This window comes from Copadichromis virginalis, linkage group LG12 (assembly GCF_057382275.1).
Source record: "Copadichromis virginalis isolate Kocher_CV1m ecotype Utaka linkage group LG12, C_Virginalis_male_GT1.1, whole genome shotgun sequence".
NCBI lineage: Eukaryota > Metazoa > Chordata > Actinopteri > Cichliformes > Cichlidae > Copadichromis > Copadichromis virginalis.
In genome coordinates, this window is record NC_140629.1 from 4,800,874 (window position 1) to 4,822,091 (window position 21,218).

Here is a 21,218-nt window from a genome sequence, read left to right on the forward strand (position 1 = left end):
GTGCATCCCATTGCATCCCCATGCACGTGTCCAACGATATGTGGTTAGGTTAAGTGGTGATTCTTGGCCATTTCTTATGAGTGTAAATGCTTGTCTATCTCTGTGTGTTAGCAGGGTACTCTGCTTCTTGCCATATGGCAGTTGGGATAGGCCCCTGCGATGCTAATATGGATACACAGATGACGCACAAGAAGTAACAATAAACAACTTGGTTTTGCTAAATAATACATTTAGACTCCAGGTAATTCACAGCCACACAAAAAGTTACGACACACAATTTTCAGCTGGCAAGTCAATGTGTTCACATCGGCCCATATTCCTCAACAAAGCCAAATGCACATGACGCCTTGCTGGATGCCTTTTGAAAGCAATTCTAGCTACAAGGTTATTTTAGTACACAACACAGAATATTTCTCAGTGAAGTGGAGTGCACCATGCTTATTGTTTTGGGTTTTATTTATTTTTTTAGAGTCAATCCTACAATTTAATTTTCCACAATAGTGCAGCCTCAAAAATACCAGGAGAGTGGGGAATAATTTGAAAGAGCTATTGTTGATGAGTGGCTGGTAGCGACATCACATTGGAGTGAACTGTTGTGTTTTGTGAAATGCTGTTGTGTTTTGCACCTCAGGGCAGGGTTAGCAGCTAGCTGGTGAGCTTACACTGTAGCAAAAATATATAGCAGTTCAACAGCCACCAGAATTTGTTAAGAAGCAAAACAGAGTTTAAAATGTTTTTATAAAAACAATTTCAGTCATTTGCATTTCTCTCTCATTGGCCTTATTTTCTCTTAAAAGGGCAACATGGACACATTGAGACAAAAAGATTTAATATGCGACCAATGTCCACAACTGTGGATGCACTAGGATCGGTGTAATCACCAAGAAAGGGAGCCTTACCTATTTCCATTCTATTTTTAAAAGAGGGCAGTGTTGCAGTTGGTAAACTTTACTTGGTGCTGTCACAACCAAGCCAAGGAGTAAAATCCAGACAGCCAGCAGTTAAGCAGGCATCTACAGCTCAGATATGTTTAGCAGGGAGAGCAGGCAATGGCAAGAGCAGGAAGAGGAAGAGTGAGCTCATTTGGGCTGCCAGCCAGTGTCCCCTAGGCTACATGAAACACTGATGGACTTGATAGATTGGTTAGAGTGCCAGGGGGTTTGGGCTGAGCTGAGCGCCAACCAAGCTCCAGTGCTGGGAGGAAAAATAAATCTGGCTGACACCAGCTGAGTGAGATCCGCTCCATGCAGAGGCTCCATCCAGCAGCTCAGGGCTTATCGGGGAACAATCAAAACTTAGATTGTTTTTGAGGATAAATATGCCATGTGGCGGTGGTCTCGGGTGGGGGTTAGCGGGGGTCGGGCGGTACAAAATATGGCTTCTGATTTAATATCGTGTCAAATAATAAATAAAGAAATATGGAAGGATATTCATTATCTTTGGACTTTGATTGACGTGAAAAATGTTCCATTATTTCAGATCTGCCTGGGGTAAGAATTGATGCATCAACTAAAAAATTAATGGCGAAGCATCCACACCAGCCACTTTATTTGTGCTTCACGGAGACAGCAACAGCAAGCTAGAAATTATTCCTTCACTTCAAATACACATGCAGAGAGTAACACATGTATTGTTTTTGGGTACATTTAGAGACAAAAACCACACATCCACCTGTCAGGGAGGGCGTCTCGCTGTGCCTCCAGGTCCTATGTGGCAGGAGTTTTAATCAGCCAAAGTAAATGTTGCCTCTGGATCCCCAAGGGTGGAGGTTAAGGGGGGGGGGGGGGGGTGAGAATGGGGAAGATGGAAGTGTGTGTGTGGGGGGGGGATGCAGGTAGTGACAGTGATGTGCCCGCCCTCCATTAGGCAATTCTGGTGGTGATGGAGACAACACTAAATCTGCTGATGGAATCTCTGCAGTGCAACAGATAGGCTCCCTGCACACATCCACCCATCTCCACCATCCGTCTTCCCCCAGATGAAATATAATGGAGAAAATGGCCGATAGGTGATGGAGATTGATTCAAAAGAAACATGAGTGTTAATCAATATTGTTCCCTGTGCAGCCAAGCAACACAAGACTCCCCCCACAACTCGCGCACCACCCACTGCTTACCCCAGGGTAAAGTTGGGTGCCATCGTGCTGCCTGTATGTAATTTATGATGAAGGTGTCACTCAGAATGATATGCCACAGCTGAGGGAGCCCAGCTCATTGGGAAAATAAGAGCCTTTTTGTCCGCACAAGGGTGGGGGGAGGAGGGGAAAAAGTTGCTTGTGCTGTTCAAATCTGTTTTGTTCGAGCGATGATGGATTGATCCAAGAAATCCCATAAAAAGTTCGAACTGAGTGATGCATTTAAAGTGGCTTTGAGTGACAAATGACACAGAAGAAACGTTCTCAGGCCTCCGTTGCAAAATGGAGTTTTCATTCATACTTATACAAGGGGATAGTTTGGCAATATGGGGAAAATGGGAAAGTGTTAGCAGAGAAGATTGATACCGTGATGCATCCTGGCATCAGTACGCTACAGCAGCCACACACCTGCACGCAGCGTACTGAGCAGAACGTCCTAAGTAATGCTGGCACATGTGCTGAGAGTCTGCTGCCTATACTTTGAGATTTAGCCTAAAGCTATGAAAACTATTTTCTTATCTAACCATAAACAAGAAAAAATACGCATATTTCTCCTGTGAGGAGAACCCTGTGTTTCTACTCCCCCTTCAAAGACACTCCTATTTCTTTTGACTTGCACACAAAGGGAGCTTCATATTGCATCACAGAAGCCTATAGGTAACCATCGAAACTCTGCAGTAACAGAAAGTGATAATCAATAATGGATATGTGGCAGGTCATAGCTCAAGAGCAGGAGACATAGGGTGAGGTAACCCCTTTTTTTTAATAGTCAAAGTCAAGGAGAGGATGCTGATGCTTGAGTTTCCGAGGTCAACTACTCCACATGACAACAAGCAGCAGCCATGCTGCAGGGCTTACGGTATCAGCGGATGAACAGCAAAACGGGAATTGTAGAGATTAAATTTTATTCCCACTGTCACAAATCATTTGCATGTCATGTGTAGCAGGGAGCAGGAAACCTCATGCAAGTGTTTCATTCTTGGAGGATGTCATTTTGCCAACAAGGGCTGAATGGTATATATACTGACAGTCCTCTCTGGCAGTGTCTACCCAGCAGGCTACTCTTTATCTGCACACTGAATGCATTCTCCTTTATTTATTCATTCATTTCCACGTGGCCAAGTGCTGTCACTTTGATGAATTGGAGCTGGGGCTGGCCAATTGTTTTCACTCGACGGGACAAGTCTCACATGCTCTGAACTTAAACGTCCTCCTTGTCAGAGTAGCTTTGCCACTTCTGTGCTTTTTCGAAGCCCACATAAGGGCTGCCACCGTTTGCACACGTACGCAGACACCAGCCCCCACTATCTAACTTCCCTGGGGTGTTTCTTATTCGAGTTTTCCTGAGGAATTTGAGGTGCTCATTTCAATTTCATCTCCTGCGTTCACACCGCTTTATGTCACGTGGAGATTATGGACCCAGCAGGTCCAGCTTCTCCTGTGAGGATGTCATCCTGTTGAAGTGGTGAGGTTTTCTGGGAACATTTGCTAATCAACCCCCACCCCCACCCTTTAAACTGGATTCCAGTTCACTATGATAAATCAGTCTGAACTTCTCTTCCTGAACTGTAGCCTTTATTCCTTCTCAGGATGTTCAGGTGAAAATATCACAAAAGTCAGAGGCAAAGGAAGAAGAGGAATATATAATAAATAAAAGTGAAGTTAAGTTTATGACTGTCAGGTTTTATGTCATCGTTAAATTAGGTGTCAAGTCAGTATGACAGCAGTACACAGAAAAGTATTCAGCACCTCAACAATAAAGACGTATCCCAACAAACTACAGTGTGCACAGTGTACAGAGCCCTGTTTAGCACATATATGTGCAAACATTTGACACAGGCGTTAATTCAAGTTGACATAAAATAATACCCAAACCAGTTCAGTGTGTTTTGTATAAAGTGTTGCATGTTGCCCTTTGTAATTCCCGTGCAGGCGTGACATTCTCCCGGAGGTCTCCACAAACACTGCCGCTGCATGTCATTTTAGAAAGAGATAATCAGGCCCAACAGCCTGTCAACGAAGACAGGTGATAACACATTATAAGTCTGCTTTTACGGAAAGAAAAAAAGTGTTGAAAATCCATCTCATGTGATAGCGCTGTATCTGCGATCTGTGTCTCCGGGTGACAGAAATCAGCTTATGTTACCATTTTCAAACTTTCACTCCATGACAGTAACTTACAGTCGTTCTGCTAGCCATCTCTGGAAAACTTCCCTTTAATAAGACACTGTGTCAAGCTTTCACATGTCAGTTAATATACCTAAATGTTTTATTCGGTTACACTATTATTATTTGTCTTTTTAATCTTGTCACTACTGTTATTTTGGTAGATAGATAGATAGATAGATAGATAGATAGATAGATAGATAGATAGATAGATAGATAGATAGATAGATAGATAGATAGATAGATAGATAGATAGATAGATAGATAGATAGATAGATAGATAGATAGATAGATAGATAGATAGATAGATCTGAACTGAATGGGATAGCATGTCACTGCTGGATGCTGTGGCAGCCATGCTGGTTCAAATCCCCAACAGTGTCAACAGCAAAGCACCCCCACACCATCACACCTCCTCCTCCATGCTTCACAGTGGGAACCATACATGTAGAGACCATCTGTTCACCTTTTCCACGTTGGGTGGAACCAAAGATCTCAAAATTGGATTTCCACTAGTCTAATGTCCATTCCTTGTGTTTCTTGGCCCAAACAAATCTCTTCTGCTTGTTGCTTTTCCTTAGTTGTGGTTTCTTAGCAGCTATTTGACCATAAAGGCCTGATTCACGCAGTCTCCTCTGAACAGTAGAGATGTGTCTGTTACTGGAACTCTGTGTGGCATTTATCTGGCCTCTAGTCTGCGGCGCTGTTAACTTGCGATTTCTGAGGCTGGTGACTCGGATGAATTTATCTTCAGCAGCAGAGGTGACTCTTGGTCTTCCTTTCCCGGGGCGGTTCTCATGTGAGCCACTTTCATTGTAGCGCTTGATGGTTTTGGCAACTGCAGTTGGGAACACATTCAAAGTTTTAGCAGTTTTCTGGACTTGCTGACCTTCAGTTATTAAAATAATGATGGACTCTTGTTTCTCTTTACTTAGCTGATTGGTTCTTGCCATAATAGGAATTCTGACAGTTGTCAAATAGGGCTGTCAGCTGTGTACCAACCTGACCTGCACAACACAACTGAGGGTCCCAGTCCCATTAAGAAGGCAAGAAATTCCACAAATGAACCTGGACAAGGCACAACTGTGAAGTGAAAACCATTTCAAGTGACTTGATCATGAAGCTCATTGAGAGAAGACCAACGGTTTGCAGCACTGTCAACAAAGCAAAGGGTGGCTGCTTTGAGGAATCTAAAATATAAAACATATTTAGAGTTATTTATCAATTTTTTCATTGCTAACTCCATAATTCCATATATCTTGCTTCATAATGTCTTCAATATGTCTCTACAATGTAGAAAGTATTAAAAATAAAGAAAATCCATTAAATGAGAAGGTGTGTCCAAACCTTTGACTGGCAGATTATGTATGGAATATTTACCCTGAATTCCTGGCTGCATTGATCCATTAAACAACGTTATTTTCACATCAGAATGTCTGACAGAATCTAAATACCTAATCTAAATGCATGGATTGATGTGCCATTGGGAACGTCTTCTCACCTGCCTCAGGTGATGGAAGAGAAGGTAAAAACAAATTATCTCTTGGCTTTTGGGGGGTATTTTCTATGTGTCGCCAGTGCTGGAGTAACCACACTGAGGCCTGCAGATTTGAGGAAACAGTAGAGGGTTGTCTGTCTGGAACTACAGCTGTTATCATCCTTCTCTGGCAATGTCGGCAGGTTGTCGACTTGTGTGAGTTAACTTGGCAAAATGAACAAAGAGTGCGGGATGCCTGAGGAAGCCTCAGCCTCATGTGAAATCCTTTTGTTGAGCAGTATCGAACCGAGTCTCACCCAGACATCCATTCTTTCATGTGTCTCTTGTCTGTTCATCCCTCTGCTTTTCATCCATGCCAAATGACTATGATCGGCTTATTTGTCATATGACAGACATGAATCATTTATACTACGTCCCTGAACAGTTATCAACGGGTAGGTGCCAAAAAAGGGCAAGCAGAAGCCAGAGAAGCACTGCAATTAAAGAGAATAAATGAAGGTTACGCATAGGAAGCAGGCTGCTGATCTTGTTTCTTTATGACCACAAATGCCAGAATGTCTTTTTTTTTAAAAACTAAAATCATAACAAAAATCACAGACAGATAGATAGATAGATAGATAGATAGATAGATAGATAGATAGATAGATAGATAGATAGATAGATAGATAGATAGATAGATAGATAGATAGATAGATAGATAGATAGATAGATAGATAGATAGATAGATAGAGAGAGAGAGAGAGAGATAGAGAGATAGATAGATAGATAGAGAGATAGATTGTCACGGTCCGCTGTGACGGACCGAGTGGAGAGTGCGTGGAGGACTCAGGTGCAGACACGAGTGATAAGGAAGTGAACTTAAACAAAAGCGAGCCTTTTATTGTGGCTGATGAATACAAAAGAAGCAAACCAGAATAAGGGCAGCACAAGAGCAATAACTAAACAGAAACCTAAACTGGGAATAAACTAAGGTAAGGTTATGACTTGGAATACAATAGACCGGGCATGGAAACACGGAGGGTGGGAACACAGACGACGCGACACAGACTGTACGAAACACAGAGACTAAATACACATGAGGGATGATCAGGGGAAGTGGATGCACACGGGGAACACAGGTGACACTGATAATCATAACAAGACACGGCAGGAGTGAACGTAACACTGATGGGAGATGGGCAAAGTAAAGCAGGAAGTACACAGAGGTTCAAACAGGAGGAGAGAGAGCACGGGGAGAACGCAGACATAACGGGCTGGGGAAAACAGAATAAAGCACAAAGAGAGACGAGGGCTCATAAATACACAGAGGGGCACACAGGGGGTAAGAGTCACGAAGGGAAAACACATAAGGAACAACGTAACAGATCAACCCAGGAAGCATGGCCTAAATAAAGAACAAAATACAAAAATACACGAAAACTAAGAATACTGGGCCCACATGGCCCAGGACCATGACATAGATAGATAGATAGATAGATAGATAGATAGATAGATAGATAGATAGATAGATAGATAGATAGATAGATAGATAGATAGATAGATAGATAGATAGATAGATAGATAGATAGATAGATAGATAGATAGATGTTATTTAAAAGTAAAACCTTGCACTGGCAAGCAAATAACTCACTCCCCAATGATTCCTTATCCTGTGCAGCTCCAGGTAATTTCTCTTCTTCTGAGACCAAAAGGGTAATTAAATACTGTGTGTGACCAGCATTTACTTAAGTGTTTAACACTTTACCTTGTGCACTTAAAAAAAAACTAGACTAATCCCATTATCCTTTTGTCACACACATAAAAAAAATCAACTAATATAAACTGAGGGAAAAAGAGTGGTGCGGTGGAGCATAATGACAGAACTATTATTACTCGACAAGGATTTATATCTCTAACAGCAAAACAATCACTTGCCAGACTGTTTTCTCCAAAGAATGCAATTTTGGCATGTGAAAGCTCCAAGCAGCTAGCTTTAGGTTTTACTTCAGCCTCCGCATCGTGGAGGTTTGACAGGGAGCTGAATATGTTTTTTCTTTCTTTCTTTTTTTTCTTCTTTTGTTGTACTCCCACCCGCTTGAGAGCGGTTGTTTGGGCAAGGTGCAAGGCGTTGTGGGAATGTAGAGCCCCGGCTGCACTTTGCAGATACACAAGCCTGCGCTTTTATGCCCAGACCCATCAAAATGGCCGAGTCAGGCTGCTATCTCCTGGGACTTGCTGCTGCAGTACAGGGGGATTGAAGCTTTTCATGAAACATTTTCACAGCCAAAGGTGTGCAGAATAGCAGCCTGTGCGCCATTTTCCACAACAAAGGTGGACTTAACTTCACTGGATGGTTAAAGCTGTAACCGTGCAGAATTTAATTCTGCATCCAATTTGGGCAACTAATTGGTCTACACAGGGTAGAAGCTTTGTAAGATTTTACTTAACTCAAATGGGGAATTAAAAAAAGTAAAATTTTAAAGGACAAATTCTCATTTTCTGGAGCATTATACAAAATGTAACTAATCATGCCCAAATGGTGTGGTAAGCTGTGCCAGGCTGTTGTTTATTTGGATCTCAGGTTAAAGCAGGAGCTGTGTGTCTTGCAGAAATCTGGGTGTTCATTAAATCATTTGATGTAAAATTTTGTAAATTAAGCAGTTCTTACATAATTAAAACAGTTTTTTACACTTTTATACTTTATATTTTTCTTAGTAGTAATACGGTGATGAAAAACAGGGATTCGTTTGCACAAAAGCTCCAAAAGCATCATCAAATTTAACTTGGACTCCGTGACAATTAACAATCCCTCAGGCACATGTGTGATAAATTGCTTGTAGGAGAAGGCCATTTGTTACAGCCTTATCTTTGAGACTGCTGTTTAGAAGACTGAATTATCCATTATCAGACCGTGCTGAAGATGAGTGGAGACCAAACACAGATTACGGCTTGAGATTTGTCCTATCTTTTACTAGGGTACATTTGCATGAAGCATACCCCAGGACATGTTTGGGTGTCCAATCACAGTGTTTTCTAACAGATCCCAGACACCCACAGAAAAGCATTTCACCCAAGAGCAAAAAATACTGTAGAGCCTTTGACTTTAAAACATAAAAAAACAAAGAAAATCATTTTAAAATCGTGAAAAAAAATAGAGATTATGTGATTGGTTATTATAAATTATGTTAGCTACAGTATTCCATGATGCTGCTGACATTTTTGTACAAAATATATGTAAAGCTATTCCTTTTATAAATGTAAGCTTTTACTCAGTTCAATCAACATGTCCACAACTGACTTGCCAAAACTATAAATGTTATTTCAAGGCTCTTACCTTTCCCTTGGGGAGTAATAAGAACTACTATTTCTGCAGCACTGTAAATGCTGTCCATGCTACTGATGCGTGAAATAACTGTGTGGACGTTCTGCCATCCAGTGGCTAACTCTGTGAACTCCTCATCGTGCTTTCTGGAACTAAAGTGTTTGTTCCTACCCGGACGTCAAAGGTTGTTGCACAGTGAATACATTTTCGTTACGTTCCCGTTTTGTAAGTGTCACTATTTTGTCTTTTATATCATAGTAGAGGTTACGTTTAAGCGTAGCAGCACACGTAGCAAGGGTGAGACGTTTTATTTCGCGTGAGGTCAAAATTTCACGATGTTACAAACACAGTTTGCTGCTTTCAAGTTGAAGCTCTAGCCTGTTAGCTTTAGCTTCCCCGGAGAAGCTAACCTGCGAATTGAGTTCATTTATTCCAATAAAAATGTGAACCACGAATGTAATTTATTTACTGAAATAGCGACATTGCGTTTGCATAAACATGACCCGCAGTCCTAGCTTAGGCATCATAAACCTAATACAAGTGAGAGCTTGTTTAGCCTTATAAAAGGCGAGAGCTGTAATTGACCTTATGTGGTTGTAATAACTTCGTTTGTATATTTCCACCTCGTTATCCAGCCAATGGATTGACATCAGCCATCAGAGATGCTGCTGAAAGATCTGCCCAGGGAGGCCCTGATGCGGCCGTTGTCTAGGAATGAAGTGGTTGGCATGTTGTTCAGGTTGACCGTCTTTGGTGCCGCCACGTACTACAGCATCAAATGGGTCTTAGATGCAATGGATCCTACCTCCAAACAGAAAAACCAAGCCAAGAAGAGGGTATGTCATGCATCAGCACACATTATAAACACGCAATCTGTAAAATACCGTAAGCTCAAGGTTGATGCTGTTATTGAACAGTGTTCCAGAAATGCTGCCAAGGTCAGGCGTTTTTCCTGGCTCACAATGCAGCAAGCACTATCTGTTCTTGTACATTCAAAGCATGATGTAAAGATGCTTTGAGATAAAAAGAAAGATTGTGCACAATGTCTGTTATCGTTTTGTGTCTTCAGCTAAGAAGTGTTTCTTGACCCCTCAGGCAGAGCAGCTGATGAAGAGGATTGGTGTTGAGGGGGTCAGACTTACAGAATATGAGATGAACATTGCATCTCATCTAGTTGATCCACAAACTATGAAGGTAACGGTTGTAATCATCAGTCTTTTTTATGTTGCTCAGAGATTTATGAATAACTTCACCTTCCTGCAGGTATCCTGGAGAGATATTGCAGGTCTGGATGAAGTTATCAATGAGCTTCAAGATACAGTCATCCTGCCCTTTCAGAAGAGACACCTTATGGCGAATTCCAAACTATTTCAGCCACCCAAAGGTACCACAGCATGAAATCTAATCTAATCTGGAACTGATCAGATTTTACGCTGACTCTTTAAACAGGAACTCTTATGCTTTTTTTAATTTCCTCTCATGTTGACGATAAGGACAGTGTACATGCAAGCATTCCTTCAGACTTCTCTAAATACTGCTATAAGTGCTGACAAAGGATGAACTGAGGGGCTGCACCAAGATTCTGTATAAGATAAATAAGGCTTATTTTTAACTGTGTCATACAGTGCTACTGTAGTAGTGTCTGTGATCCAGCTGCAGAGACATTTAAGCTTCATGTTCCCTTTAAGGAACATAGAAGGTTCAAATTTGACATACAGAGATAAAATATAACAAGGTTGAAACAGTTAAAATTAGATACATTTTTAAATTAGTTTTTGGGAGTGGAAAGCTAGTTCATTATGTAATTCATTGGTTAATGCTAACTAACAGAGTCGAGCTCCACCTCCTGACATTCAGTTTTGCTGTAGCCAGAGGACTGACAGTCACTAATAAAAGAGCCCATAGAGCTATATTTTTGTTTTCAGGTAAAACCAAATTTAACTCTCTGTGGAGGATTGATATTTTCCAAAGTATAATGGATTTTTACTCTGAGTTTTCAGTTTTGCTGTGTGAGTTGAAGAAAATGACAATTTGGCAAGCAGTTGAGTCAAAACCCCCTAATGCAGAGAGACACATCTCAGACAAGTTGAGTTCATCAGTGAAGACTGGTTTCAAATTGTTGGCAGTCTATCTAGTTTTATAGCCTAAATGAAAACACAGTTATTTGCACATTTCTGCCAATCTTTCGGAGAGTGATTGCAGTCAGACTGCGATTATTTGGAAATCGGCCACCAAGCGACCTGAGCAAAGCCTTGCAATCAAGAGCAGTCACTGTAAGTACTTGCAATTGATCCCCAAATGCTAAAAAAATCACTGTAGTCATTAAGCAAACACCAAGCTTTCTTAGTTGCAAGGAGGTTGCCATCCCATTTCTACTCTGGTGTGACTGAGCTATTGTGTGAATGGGATTTGGTTTTTCTAGTCATTCAGAAATCTTACTGTAAATGCAGTCTAGCTTTCTATAACCTTGTTCTTTGTGTATTTTACTTTGTTTCTAGTGAGCTGTGTTAAGTTGAGATTAGTCAGTTGCCCAGTGAAGATTTGTGCATGTTCAGGATCATGAACTCAAGTTTAAAAACCTTCAAATTACCCTTGAATTCATCGTGAAAAATCAGAATCTGTAGCTCTGTAAGACTGAGAACAAAGTTACTGTTAGATTTTAAATGTCCTTTTTCCCCATCATGAACATTAATGTGGATTTGCATCAAAAACTAGCTAACATGAAATTACCTTCTGAAACTGTGGTTATAATTTTCTAAGTTTGTATTTTTGCCATCCTCTGCCTAATCACTGTCAAAATATCTACCCAGTGAATAGCACTGCGATTTTAATCTGCCAAAAAAAGCAGGATTTATCCACTTGGCAGCGTGACAGTGAAAGATCACTAAGAGGAATGTTTTGCTTTCTGTGGATAGTCTTTACACATAGCTTCAGGATGAGTCAACCTCCAAAATGAGCTGCTTTGGGAATCAAGTTCAGTCTCTAGACTTCAGGCTTTGTTTGTATCGCATCATTTAAAACAAACCAAAAGGAAAAAAATGCTTCTGGGACGAGATCGAGCCAGATTTGATACACGTGTTGCAAATGTCAGTGCAGTTGCCAGTGAAGGTTAAAACGAGTCAGGTTAAAATTACAAAGTCTATAAACTGCAGAAGTGAGAGTAAAAATCTGTTTTGTTTTTGTTCAGATATTACAAGATGTGATGAGAATCACTGTATTTTAATTCTTTACTTTTCGTCCTCTCAGGTGTTTTATTATTCGGTCCTCCGGGCTGCGGTAAGACTATGATTGCCAAGGCAACTGCCAGAGCGTCGGGATGCAGGTTTATCAACCTTCAGGCCTCCACGCTGACTGACATGTGGTACGGCGAGTCACAAAAGCTGACTGCGGCAGTCTTCTCGTTAGCTGTCAAAATTCAGCCTTGTATTATCTTCATCGATGAGATTGGTAAGCTTCATTTGCAGGACGCATGTCAAAAGTGTAGAATGTTAGTTTATTGCACTAGTGGATGTGAGCTAGCTTCATTTTCATTCATTCAGATATGACAGATATTGTTTAATTTGCATTACATTCTTTCCATGGTTTCTAAGTGGATTTGACCTTGTGATCGATATTGCAGTGCCCACAATAGCTGTAATTTAAACAGAATCTAAAATGTATCTTGCCTTTTTGTTAATCTTGTCTTTAAATTATATGAGTTCAATATAAATACGTTAGCCGAGTCCTAGGCACTCATTGGCCCCACATACTGTGTCATAGTCACTGCTGCAGAGCTGGCCAAGTTAGCAAGATTAGTCTTGTGTTTTCTATGTGCTGCATGTTAGAATCATTTCTAAGGAATCGCTCCAGCATGGACCACGAGGCCACAGCCATGATGAAAGCCCAGTTCATGAGCCTATGGGATGGCCTGGACACCTCATCAACCACCCAGGTAACACAACCAGAATGCTTTCTTATACTGTAATGCAATTGCCAGAAAACATTGCAATGCAGCAGGTAGTTCCTGTGAAATAATGTATTAAAACTGTGATTCTCAAAATTTAGGTTATGGTGATGGGAGCCACGAACAGGCCGCAGGACCTGGATCCAGCCATTCTCCGCAGGATGCCCACAACTTTTCATATCGGCTTGCCGGTAAGATGTGTGCAAATACACAAGGAGGCTTTATTCTGTCTACAGTTGTGTCCATATATTTCTGGTCACTGACAGTTTTTACCCCTCAACCATAAAAGGCTGATAGGGGATTATTGTCACCCCAACAGGTAAGCAGGCAGGGTGGACACCCAAGTTTGTGAGTGCAATAATTTCTGAATAAGGCAACGTAGGATTTTGAAATTCAAACTTTAGGTCCATCTACTACAAATCTCAGACAAGTTTGAATTTCAGTGACCTCAAGATCAAGACCAGAGGCCAAGCTTTCTGATAATCTTGTGAACACCATAGGAGAATCTACTAGGAGCCTGAGGGGTAGTACCTAAAAAACCAGCGCATGTAATATCCACTAGGGATTCACTGGCTTCTGATAACCAAAAAAAATCCCTGAAAATGAGTTCACCCCTCATCTTAGAGACCTCAAACTCAACACTACACTTACTCGGCTTTCCAGCTGTACCTCTGCCAGGTTTGAAATGGATCCGATGAACACTTTTCAAAGTTGGAGAACAGCAGAGGAGGCACATGCAAGCATTCCTGAATTTATGCAGGAGATGTATGATGATAGGCTAGACAGCAATTTACTTTCCTAATATGAACGACTGTCCTCTCCTTTGCAGAACACAAGGCAGAGAGAAGACATCCTGAGACTCATCTTGGCAGGAGAAAACGTAAGATGGTTTCTTTTTATCTTTATCAACAGCAGAAGAAATTGTTCAGCTCTGCTGTTATCTTGTTCCATTATCATAGACTCATTTCACACCTGTATTTCCACTGTCACTTCACGTTAAAATGAATCAGATCACCCATGATTAGTTGGCATTTGATTGGCAGCAACAAGCACACTTCAAAGATTAGTGACAGCTCAATTCTGTATAATCATCTCACATTGCTTGACGTCTTTTCTGCTCAGCTGAGCAACGCAATAAATCTGAAGGAGATTGCTGAGAAGACAGAAGGCTACTCTGGGAGTGACCTACGGGAGCTCTGCCGCGACGCTGCCATGTACCGAGTACGGGACTATGTCCGCAAGGAGCAGATGAGGCAGATCGCTCAGCAGCTGCAGGACTGCCAGGAGGAGGAAAGGTATGACTCATATTCAGACACCCACAAGATTTCATAGCACTTGTGTTCACTGAGCTTCAGTGACAGTTTGTGACTAGACCAGGCTGTTTGTTTGTTTTTAAAGCACATATTACATTAAGTGATATTTGTACTGGTACACAGCCTCACATTCAACTTCATATTCCCACAACTATACCATTACATCCAGTTTTCTTCACAGATATTCACACTTCAAGACCGCTCAATAGTAGTGATTATAATACGACATAAAAGGAAGGATGATCTTAATTAAAATGATTACATCCTGATTCCTTACATACACAACTGTCAGCATCGCACAGTACTGTTATTAAACTAGGCACTGTTAGAAATGGATGACTGGTTTTTATTATCTGAGCATATATAAAAGACTTATAGAAAAGATTTGTGAAAATGTCTGATCTGGGTAAGCCTTTGTTCAGCTGTTGCTAAGCGACTACTGAAACCACTGTTGGTGCAAGCCATTGTTGCTGAAAGAGTATTTTTAACTTTTAAGTGTTGAGAACTCAAAAGCATTCATGGATAGGCTCTTTCCAATTATAAAACCAAGGAAAAAGAATCTGAAGGTGATGGTGAAGTGAAGGCTCTGAACTAAATCACTGTAGTTCTCGGTAATCATTGCGATAGTGAAATCACATATTTCACACAGGATGGTAGGGGTCTTCCAGTTTCAGTGTGCACATTAATTCTTAGTACGTGGAGTATGCAGTGTGTTTGCAACAGAAGTTTATATCTTATCTCATTCAGACAGTTTGCATCCTGTAAGATAAATCTTTTACAATCAGTGACAGATTTTGTGAAACAAGAGAGTGAAACATCAGGCCTTGGGGTGCAGAATCCAGCCCACTGGAAGGCTTTGGGAAATGTAAAGGAGAGCATACATTTTGGACTTTAAATTGAATTTTAATTGAATTTAGATGGGAGTGGGGGGCTTACACTGGATCCACAGTATAAATATATAAATAAATAATAATAAAAGGGAATTTTCTGTAAATTAACAAAAACTTTCTGCTTCATAATTAAAGCTATCAGGAATTTTAGTGTGATTTTACACATGTATTTCATACAGTTTAAGCCCAAAGAGTTGTGCTCTTCCATTAACCTTCAGCAGCAGTGTTTCTGTATTATGTAGAAAAACAGAGCTATACTGTTAAACTGGGGTTTAGGTTTTTCCTTTTTTCCCTTTATAAAGATATCTCTGGGAATAAAGGTGCAGGTAAACGTCTTTACACTGACAGGAAGGAGCCCACTTCAGCTCAAACTGAGCTGTGTGTATTGTAAAAAAACCAAACAAAAACATTTTATAGTTATTTTTTATTTTATAGCAAAGAGAGCATATGTAAGTGTCTACATTTCGTTTGTGAAACCTTTGGAATTTTCCATGACCTAAAACATGAGATTTGAACAAAAGTCACAAAATTAGAAAAACATAACACATTTCAAATTGTTTTTGTATTTATTAAGGAAAATGATCCACTGTTGCAGATCTGTGAGGGGTGAAAGTATGCGTGCTTTCAGTATTTGGTGTGACGCCATTCTTCAAAATAGCTGCAGCAAACCATTTCTGGTAACGGTCGGTCAGTCCTGCACTTCCACTTGGAGGAAATTGAACCGATTCAAACGCCCAAAATAGCTTCATCTCAGGGTTGAGGTTTTCTCACAGCTGCTCAGACGCCTTCCACGTCTTTTAAGTTGAATGCAGTTGGATTCGGGCCGTCCCAAAACGTTATACTTCTTTCACCAGTCTGTGGTTGAAGTACATTCGTGCTAAGAGTTGGTGACGTACTGCGCGGCCCACTTTTTCTTCAGACCTCAGACAGATGTCCTGACATTTTCCATTACAATCTGACATTGAAATTCAAAATGTGTTGCTCCATCATGGCCCAGATGCTGCAAAACAGACACAAACCATGACAGGATGATTATGATTATGCAGTGCACAGATGGAATTAGGTTATTATGTTGGAATGCAGTGTTTTCTTCTCTTCTGACAGAAGAGATGGGTTTTTTATTTGAGCCCCAAAAGATGCTATTTTGGGCTCATCTGTCAACAAAACATTGTTCCAAAAGCCTTCTGGCATGTCTGTGTGATCTTTAGCAAACTGCTGACGGGCAGCAATGTTCTCTTTGCAGCCCTGCCATGCACACCATTGTTGCTGGGTTTTCCCTGATGGTGCCAATGTGAGAGATCAATTTTCTACTTTTAGGATTTAGTGTGGAAATCTGATGCTTTAGGTCATATTCATGTGGAAATCCATAAAATTTCTCCTGCGACTCTAGTACATGTCGTACGCTGTGTGCAGTATAGAAGTATAAACCTGCTATTAGGCCTCTGTGCCTGACCTCTGATCTCTTGTGTCCTTGGCTCCAGACCTGTGGATGAGGAGCGGTTGCGACCAGTCACTCAGCTGGACCTCCTCTTCGGCCTGGACAAGATGAAGGAATCAAAGAAAGCCACAACCTTCATGCTACCCATCGTATCAGAGGTTGCTCTGGATTAAACACCATCTCTGGACCACTGAGGAAAAGCGAATTCTTCCAAGCAGTGTGTTCCAACTTGCCAAGCTGAGACTCTGAGAGTGTTAGAGGTGTAGTTGAAAAAGGCAGCAGACAGACATGCTTTTCTTAAACCTAGTTTCCCAGACAGGGAGTTATTCTGAGCATGCTTATCTTAAAGGACACACGTCATGTGTACAGTTACAACATATTTAGAGTCATGAGGTCAGTCTCCTTTGAAAAGCACGCAAGGGCACTGTGACAGCTTGTTTCAGAAGAATACAAAGCAAAGACCATTTTAAAATCACCAAATGATGATGATATAATGATGATGTTTGGGAACTTCACTGTGTGTTTTCAGATGAAGGTAATCCTTCGAGTTCCAAATCAGCTTTTACACCAATCTTTGATCTTTGGGGGAGTTAAAAAGAGCAACCATCTAAATCACTGTACAGTCATATTATCCCAACACTCTGGAAGGAACATTTCAGCTTCACTTTGATGCTGTTGAGTCACACACAGCGCATGCTCTGCAAAAGTTCTTATATGATAGCAAAGTGTCCAGCAAACACTAGGAATTTTAGCCTCAGGAGTAGCAGTGTCCAGAGAAAGAGGCAGGGTCAGACAGTTGTGCACGCTCTACTGCATTACTCTTTAAAACAGAAGATTTACGTTTTACTATTGGAAATCAATTCCACTTCCATTTTGCAACCTGTGTCGTCTTTATTGATCCCTGTCAGATGATAATGGAAGTAACTGTCACTTTGTTTTGGTTGATGTACTCATATTTCACATTTTATTTTCCAATGGCGAATTAACTTTTTTTGTTGTGGTTGTTGTTTTGGGGGTTTTGTTTTTGTTTGTTTTAGGTGGTTGGTTGCATCCTTACCTTGGAAAGTAAGACGAGAATGCATATACCTCATTTGATCCTGTAGTTATGTATTACTCATGTACAGTTGTTGCTCCCAAGGAGCATTTTGAAGAATATTTCATTTGAAATTATTTAAGATATAAATGTCTACTGCATGTTTTTAGATGTAAAATCAGCTCTTCTGTAAATGGCAACAAATCATGGTGTAACTGTAAGGTTCACAGGCATTTGGTGATGGAATATAATTTTGTAATTTGGCCGCTGCGCACCACCACAGTGGGTTTGAAAGCACTGGTGATGTGATTAGAATTGTAGAATTTCAGGTTTAACTGAGAGTTGTGCAACAGTGTTGCAAAACTATTTTAAAGCCATTTTAATGTGTTCATTTCCAAAAAGTAGGAGTAGCTGGGATATTTTTTCTTTCATTTACAACAGTTATTGCACATTTTTAAACTCAAGCCTAAAAGAAACCTTTTTATTCTTGTGAAGAAAATGCCTGAGCATTTGGTCGTGGGGATTGCTTCTACACACACTGACCTCATTACTTGAAATTATGGCCATGTTTGATGTTTTCATCCAGTACTGTGGCATTATAACAAATAATAGGTCCTCTTTAAAAGCACACTCATGGCCTCACTATTTCTCGCCAACATCACACTCTTAACTTCTGTTTTTCAGTCCTTTCTCCACTCCTCTTACCTGCCCTCTTTTCTTGTGAATTAGGTAACCTTAGCCTGCTCACTGAGGAGGACGACTAAACGAAACGTGAGTCTAAGACAACAAAGATCTCTCGTGGCACTGTTAGAGCAGTCCTACAAGTGGACAATATTACCTCAGTAAACAGACTTTTGCTTCTTTTGGATCTGCCAGTCCAAAGAGTAGCTGAGGGCAAGTGGCACAGTTATCGCGTTGTTTTAAAAACCAAAACTTTGTCAAGCTTTTGAGAAAGCGCCAGCAACTGGAGCTCCTGAACCCCAAACACAACCTTCACTCTTCTCTAAAAGCAATCTTTGTCTGTGTGTTGTTATTTACAAGGGACTCTGACATGTCTGAATGCAAATTGCAAAGCACTTACTTTTCATGTGGAACGAGGGTCACTGTAATAGAAAATACAGCTGTAGTGACGAGTGATGTGATCCAGGAGCAGCAATAAAAGAAGAATAATGACCATAATCATCATCTTGTAAATAAAAGTAGGAATGTATTTAATTGTTGGATCAACAGTCCGTCCTTTTCAGTAGATCTGTGGTTTGTAAAACTGGAAGCAAAATGTTGGGTTGGAGTTGAGGCCAAGATTGAATAAAGCTGAATGTGATGTATTCCCCTTCAGTGCTGTTTTTATGCTGCTTTAATGTCTTTTTATCGTTTCCTCTTCAACCCAGAAAAAAGGCCACGATGATTTCTCCTGGTTAATTTAGCCATTCGTGCTGGTAATGTGAGACTTGTCGGACTATCATTAGTGAGATCCTATTATGGTGATCATTTTCATGTCCTGTTCTGCGCATTATTTAATCAAGCAGTGACAGCAGTTTTCATCCACTGAACAACACATCCAGGTTTTCTGTTGTCAGTTACTTTATGGAGAGCATGGTTTTCACATCCAAATGCTTCCCATCAGCTGTCAGTAGGAAGTTGTGTCAAGCTATTCTGACTCCCCTTTGTATCAAACTCGTTTTTTTGCCGTATGCTCACAGCATGTGTTTATTGATCTATCTGTGGGTCTCGTACAGACCTCCTTCCCACACAGTCTGAGTAGGCCAGGGTATATTTGCCACTAAGCCACATGGTGGCACAGTATCTTCACCATGTTGTTACTGAATCAGTTGTTACCGACTTATTTTTATTTAGAACAGTTTTATAACATTATGGTAGTACAATGAATCGGAGAAAGTGGTTTGTTTCTCCCTCATTGGTTTATCTAGTGATAGTTGGATATGTGTTGCTTTTGCTTGGAGCGCCTCAGGTGACAGTTAAAGGTCAAAATGTTGCCATGTGAACCAGTTATTGTGTCAGTGCTGCTTGAGCATCTTAGTTGCCTTTCGGGGAGAAAGGTGGCACCGATCCAAATTCTTTCCGTTAGTGCAATATCACAGCAGATCCTTCGTCAGTCATGTTGCAGAAACGTGCATATGTGTGTATGCCGAATATGAAAAATATCTTTAGTTACCCTGAACATAAATAATATCTGTTGTCGACCAGCAGTTCCATTGTGTTTCTCTTTTAACATAAGCATATAAAATAAATGCTGCTTTTCACCTCAGTGTGAGTCTACTTCATCTTGTTGTGTGTCTCTTTCACATACAGACAAACATCCCAACCTGAATCTGGTGGCAAAAAAGCAGTCAACCTACCGGAAACCCTGATTTAGTGTTTAGACAATTTATATAAGGGTGACGTAGATCTATCAGTGAGGACTGTTTATATTCTTTTTTTCTTATGGTCCAAAGAGCAGAAAAGCATAACATTTTGTCAGGTACTTCACTGGAAGTCTGAATTTATCATAAACTGTTTGTAATTCTGTGGCTGTTCCAGTCAGTCTGTACCCTTTAGGCATGCAATAATAAGCCATTGTTGGCCATAATCAAGCTCCTGCTCTTTTCACTCTGTTGCTGTTTACTTTATTGCCATCATCTAACAAAAGCCTTGCATCTCTTATGTCTACTTTTCAGGACTTTGACAGCCAAACAGTTTTAAAATTACATCTGAGTTTTAATGGATGTCCAGACAGTTTCTGAAAGGTCACGAAACTGGAATTATCCACATGTGAGTACGATGCAAAATCTTATCCAGTGAGTGAATAAAAGGTTTTCAAAGTTTCCATATGGCTGCTAGTACATAATAATTATCCTACTTTCAGCTGCCCTCTCATCTCAAGGGGTCACCACAGCAGGGAGCACAGCATGTTTGATTTGGCAGAGTTTTACACTGGATGCTCTTCCTGACACAATCCCAAACGGGATTTGTGTTGACAGCCTTTAGCTTGTCAAGTGATTGTGTTAAGCGCTACACTAACTGTAGCCTAGTGCATAATAACCCACTGCTAGACACCCTCAGAACTCAGACTGCACACACACACACACACACAGAGTTGAAGTGGATGGATGCTTTGCCACATTCCCAGACGAGGCATCCGGATTATAACCCTAAAATTTAGCCCTGGCCTTTTTTTTAGCAGCACCATGAGGCTGGCATTTTGTGTTTTGAGTGAAATCTCTTGACACTTATTGATGGATTGCTAAACTTTACTGCAGATACTGGACATACCTCAGATGATTCCTAAAAATACTGATACTCCTGTACATCTTTATCTACTTGTCACGGTCTGTGTGGGGATGTGAGGAATGAGGACCCAAAATGCAGGACTTGACGATGAAGGCAGTGCGTTTATTTACAGTGGTGACAATCCAAACAACAGTAAATCCCCCGTGCGATCCCGACTCCCGTTCCGTGTCTTCTCCTTTATCCCGTGCTCCGTGCTCTGTCTCCGTTCCCTGTG

At 40.8% G+C, this 21,218-nt stretch overlaps 1 protein-coding gene across 1 annotated transcript; it reads left to right on the forward strand.

The window, feature by feature from the left end:
- The first annotated feature begins 9,271 nt into the window (after window positions 1-9,271).
- Window positions 9,272-19,993, forward strand: atad1a (ATPase family AAA domain containing 1a). The gene is made up of 10 exons (XM_085474435.1): window positions 9,272-9,324; window positions 9,735-9,935; window positions 10,195-10,293; window positions 10,363-10,483; window positions 12,346-12,546; window positions 12,924-13,030; window positions 13,144-13,233; window positions 13,872-13,922; window positions 14,165-14,337; window positions 16,727-19,993. Exons 2-10 carry the CDS (start codon window positions 9,762-9,764, stop codon window positions 16,854-16,856), a joined length of 1,146 nt encoding a protein of 381 aa, XP_085330561.1. The 5' UTR covers window positions 9,272-9,324; window positions 9,735-9,761; the 3' UTR covers window positions 16,857-19,993.
- The last annotated feature ends 1,225 nt before the right edge of the window (window positions 19,994-21,218 follow it).

Excerpts from the sequence above, each read along its gene's own strand:
- atad1a (XM_085474435.1), top strand. The coding sequence starts at position 9,762 with ATGCTGCTGAAAGATCTGCCCAGGGAGGCCCTGATGCGGCCGTTGTCT. Across the intron at positions 9,936-10,194 it reads AAAACCAAGCCAAGAAGAGG|GCAGAGCAGCTGATGAAGAG; the intron begins GTATGTCATGCA and ends TTGACCCCTCAG. Across the intron at positions 10,484-12,345 it reads ACTATTTCAGCCACCCAAAG|GTGTTTTATTATTCGGTCCT; the intron begins GTACCACAGCAT and ends TCGTCCTCTCAG.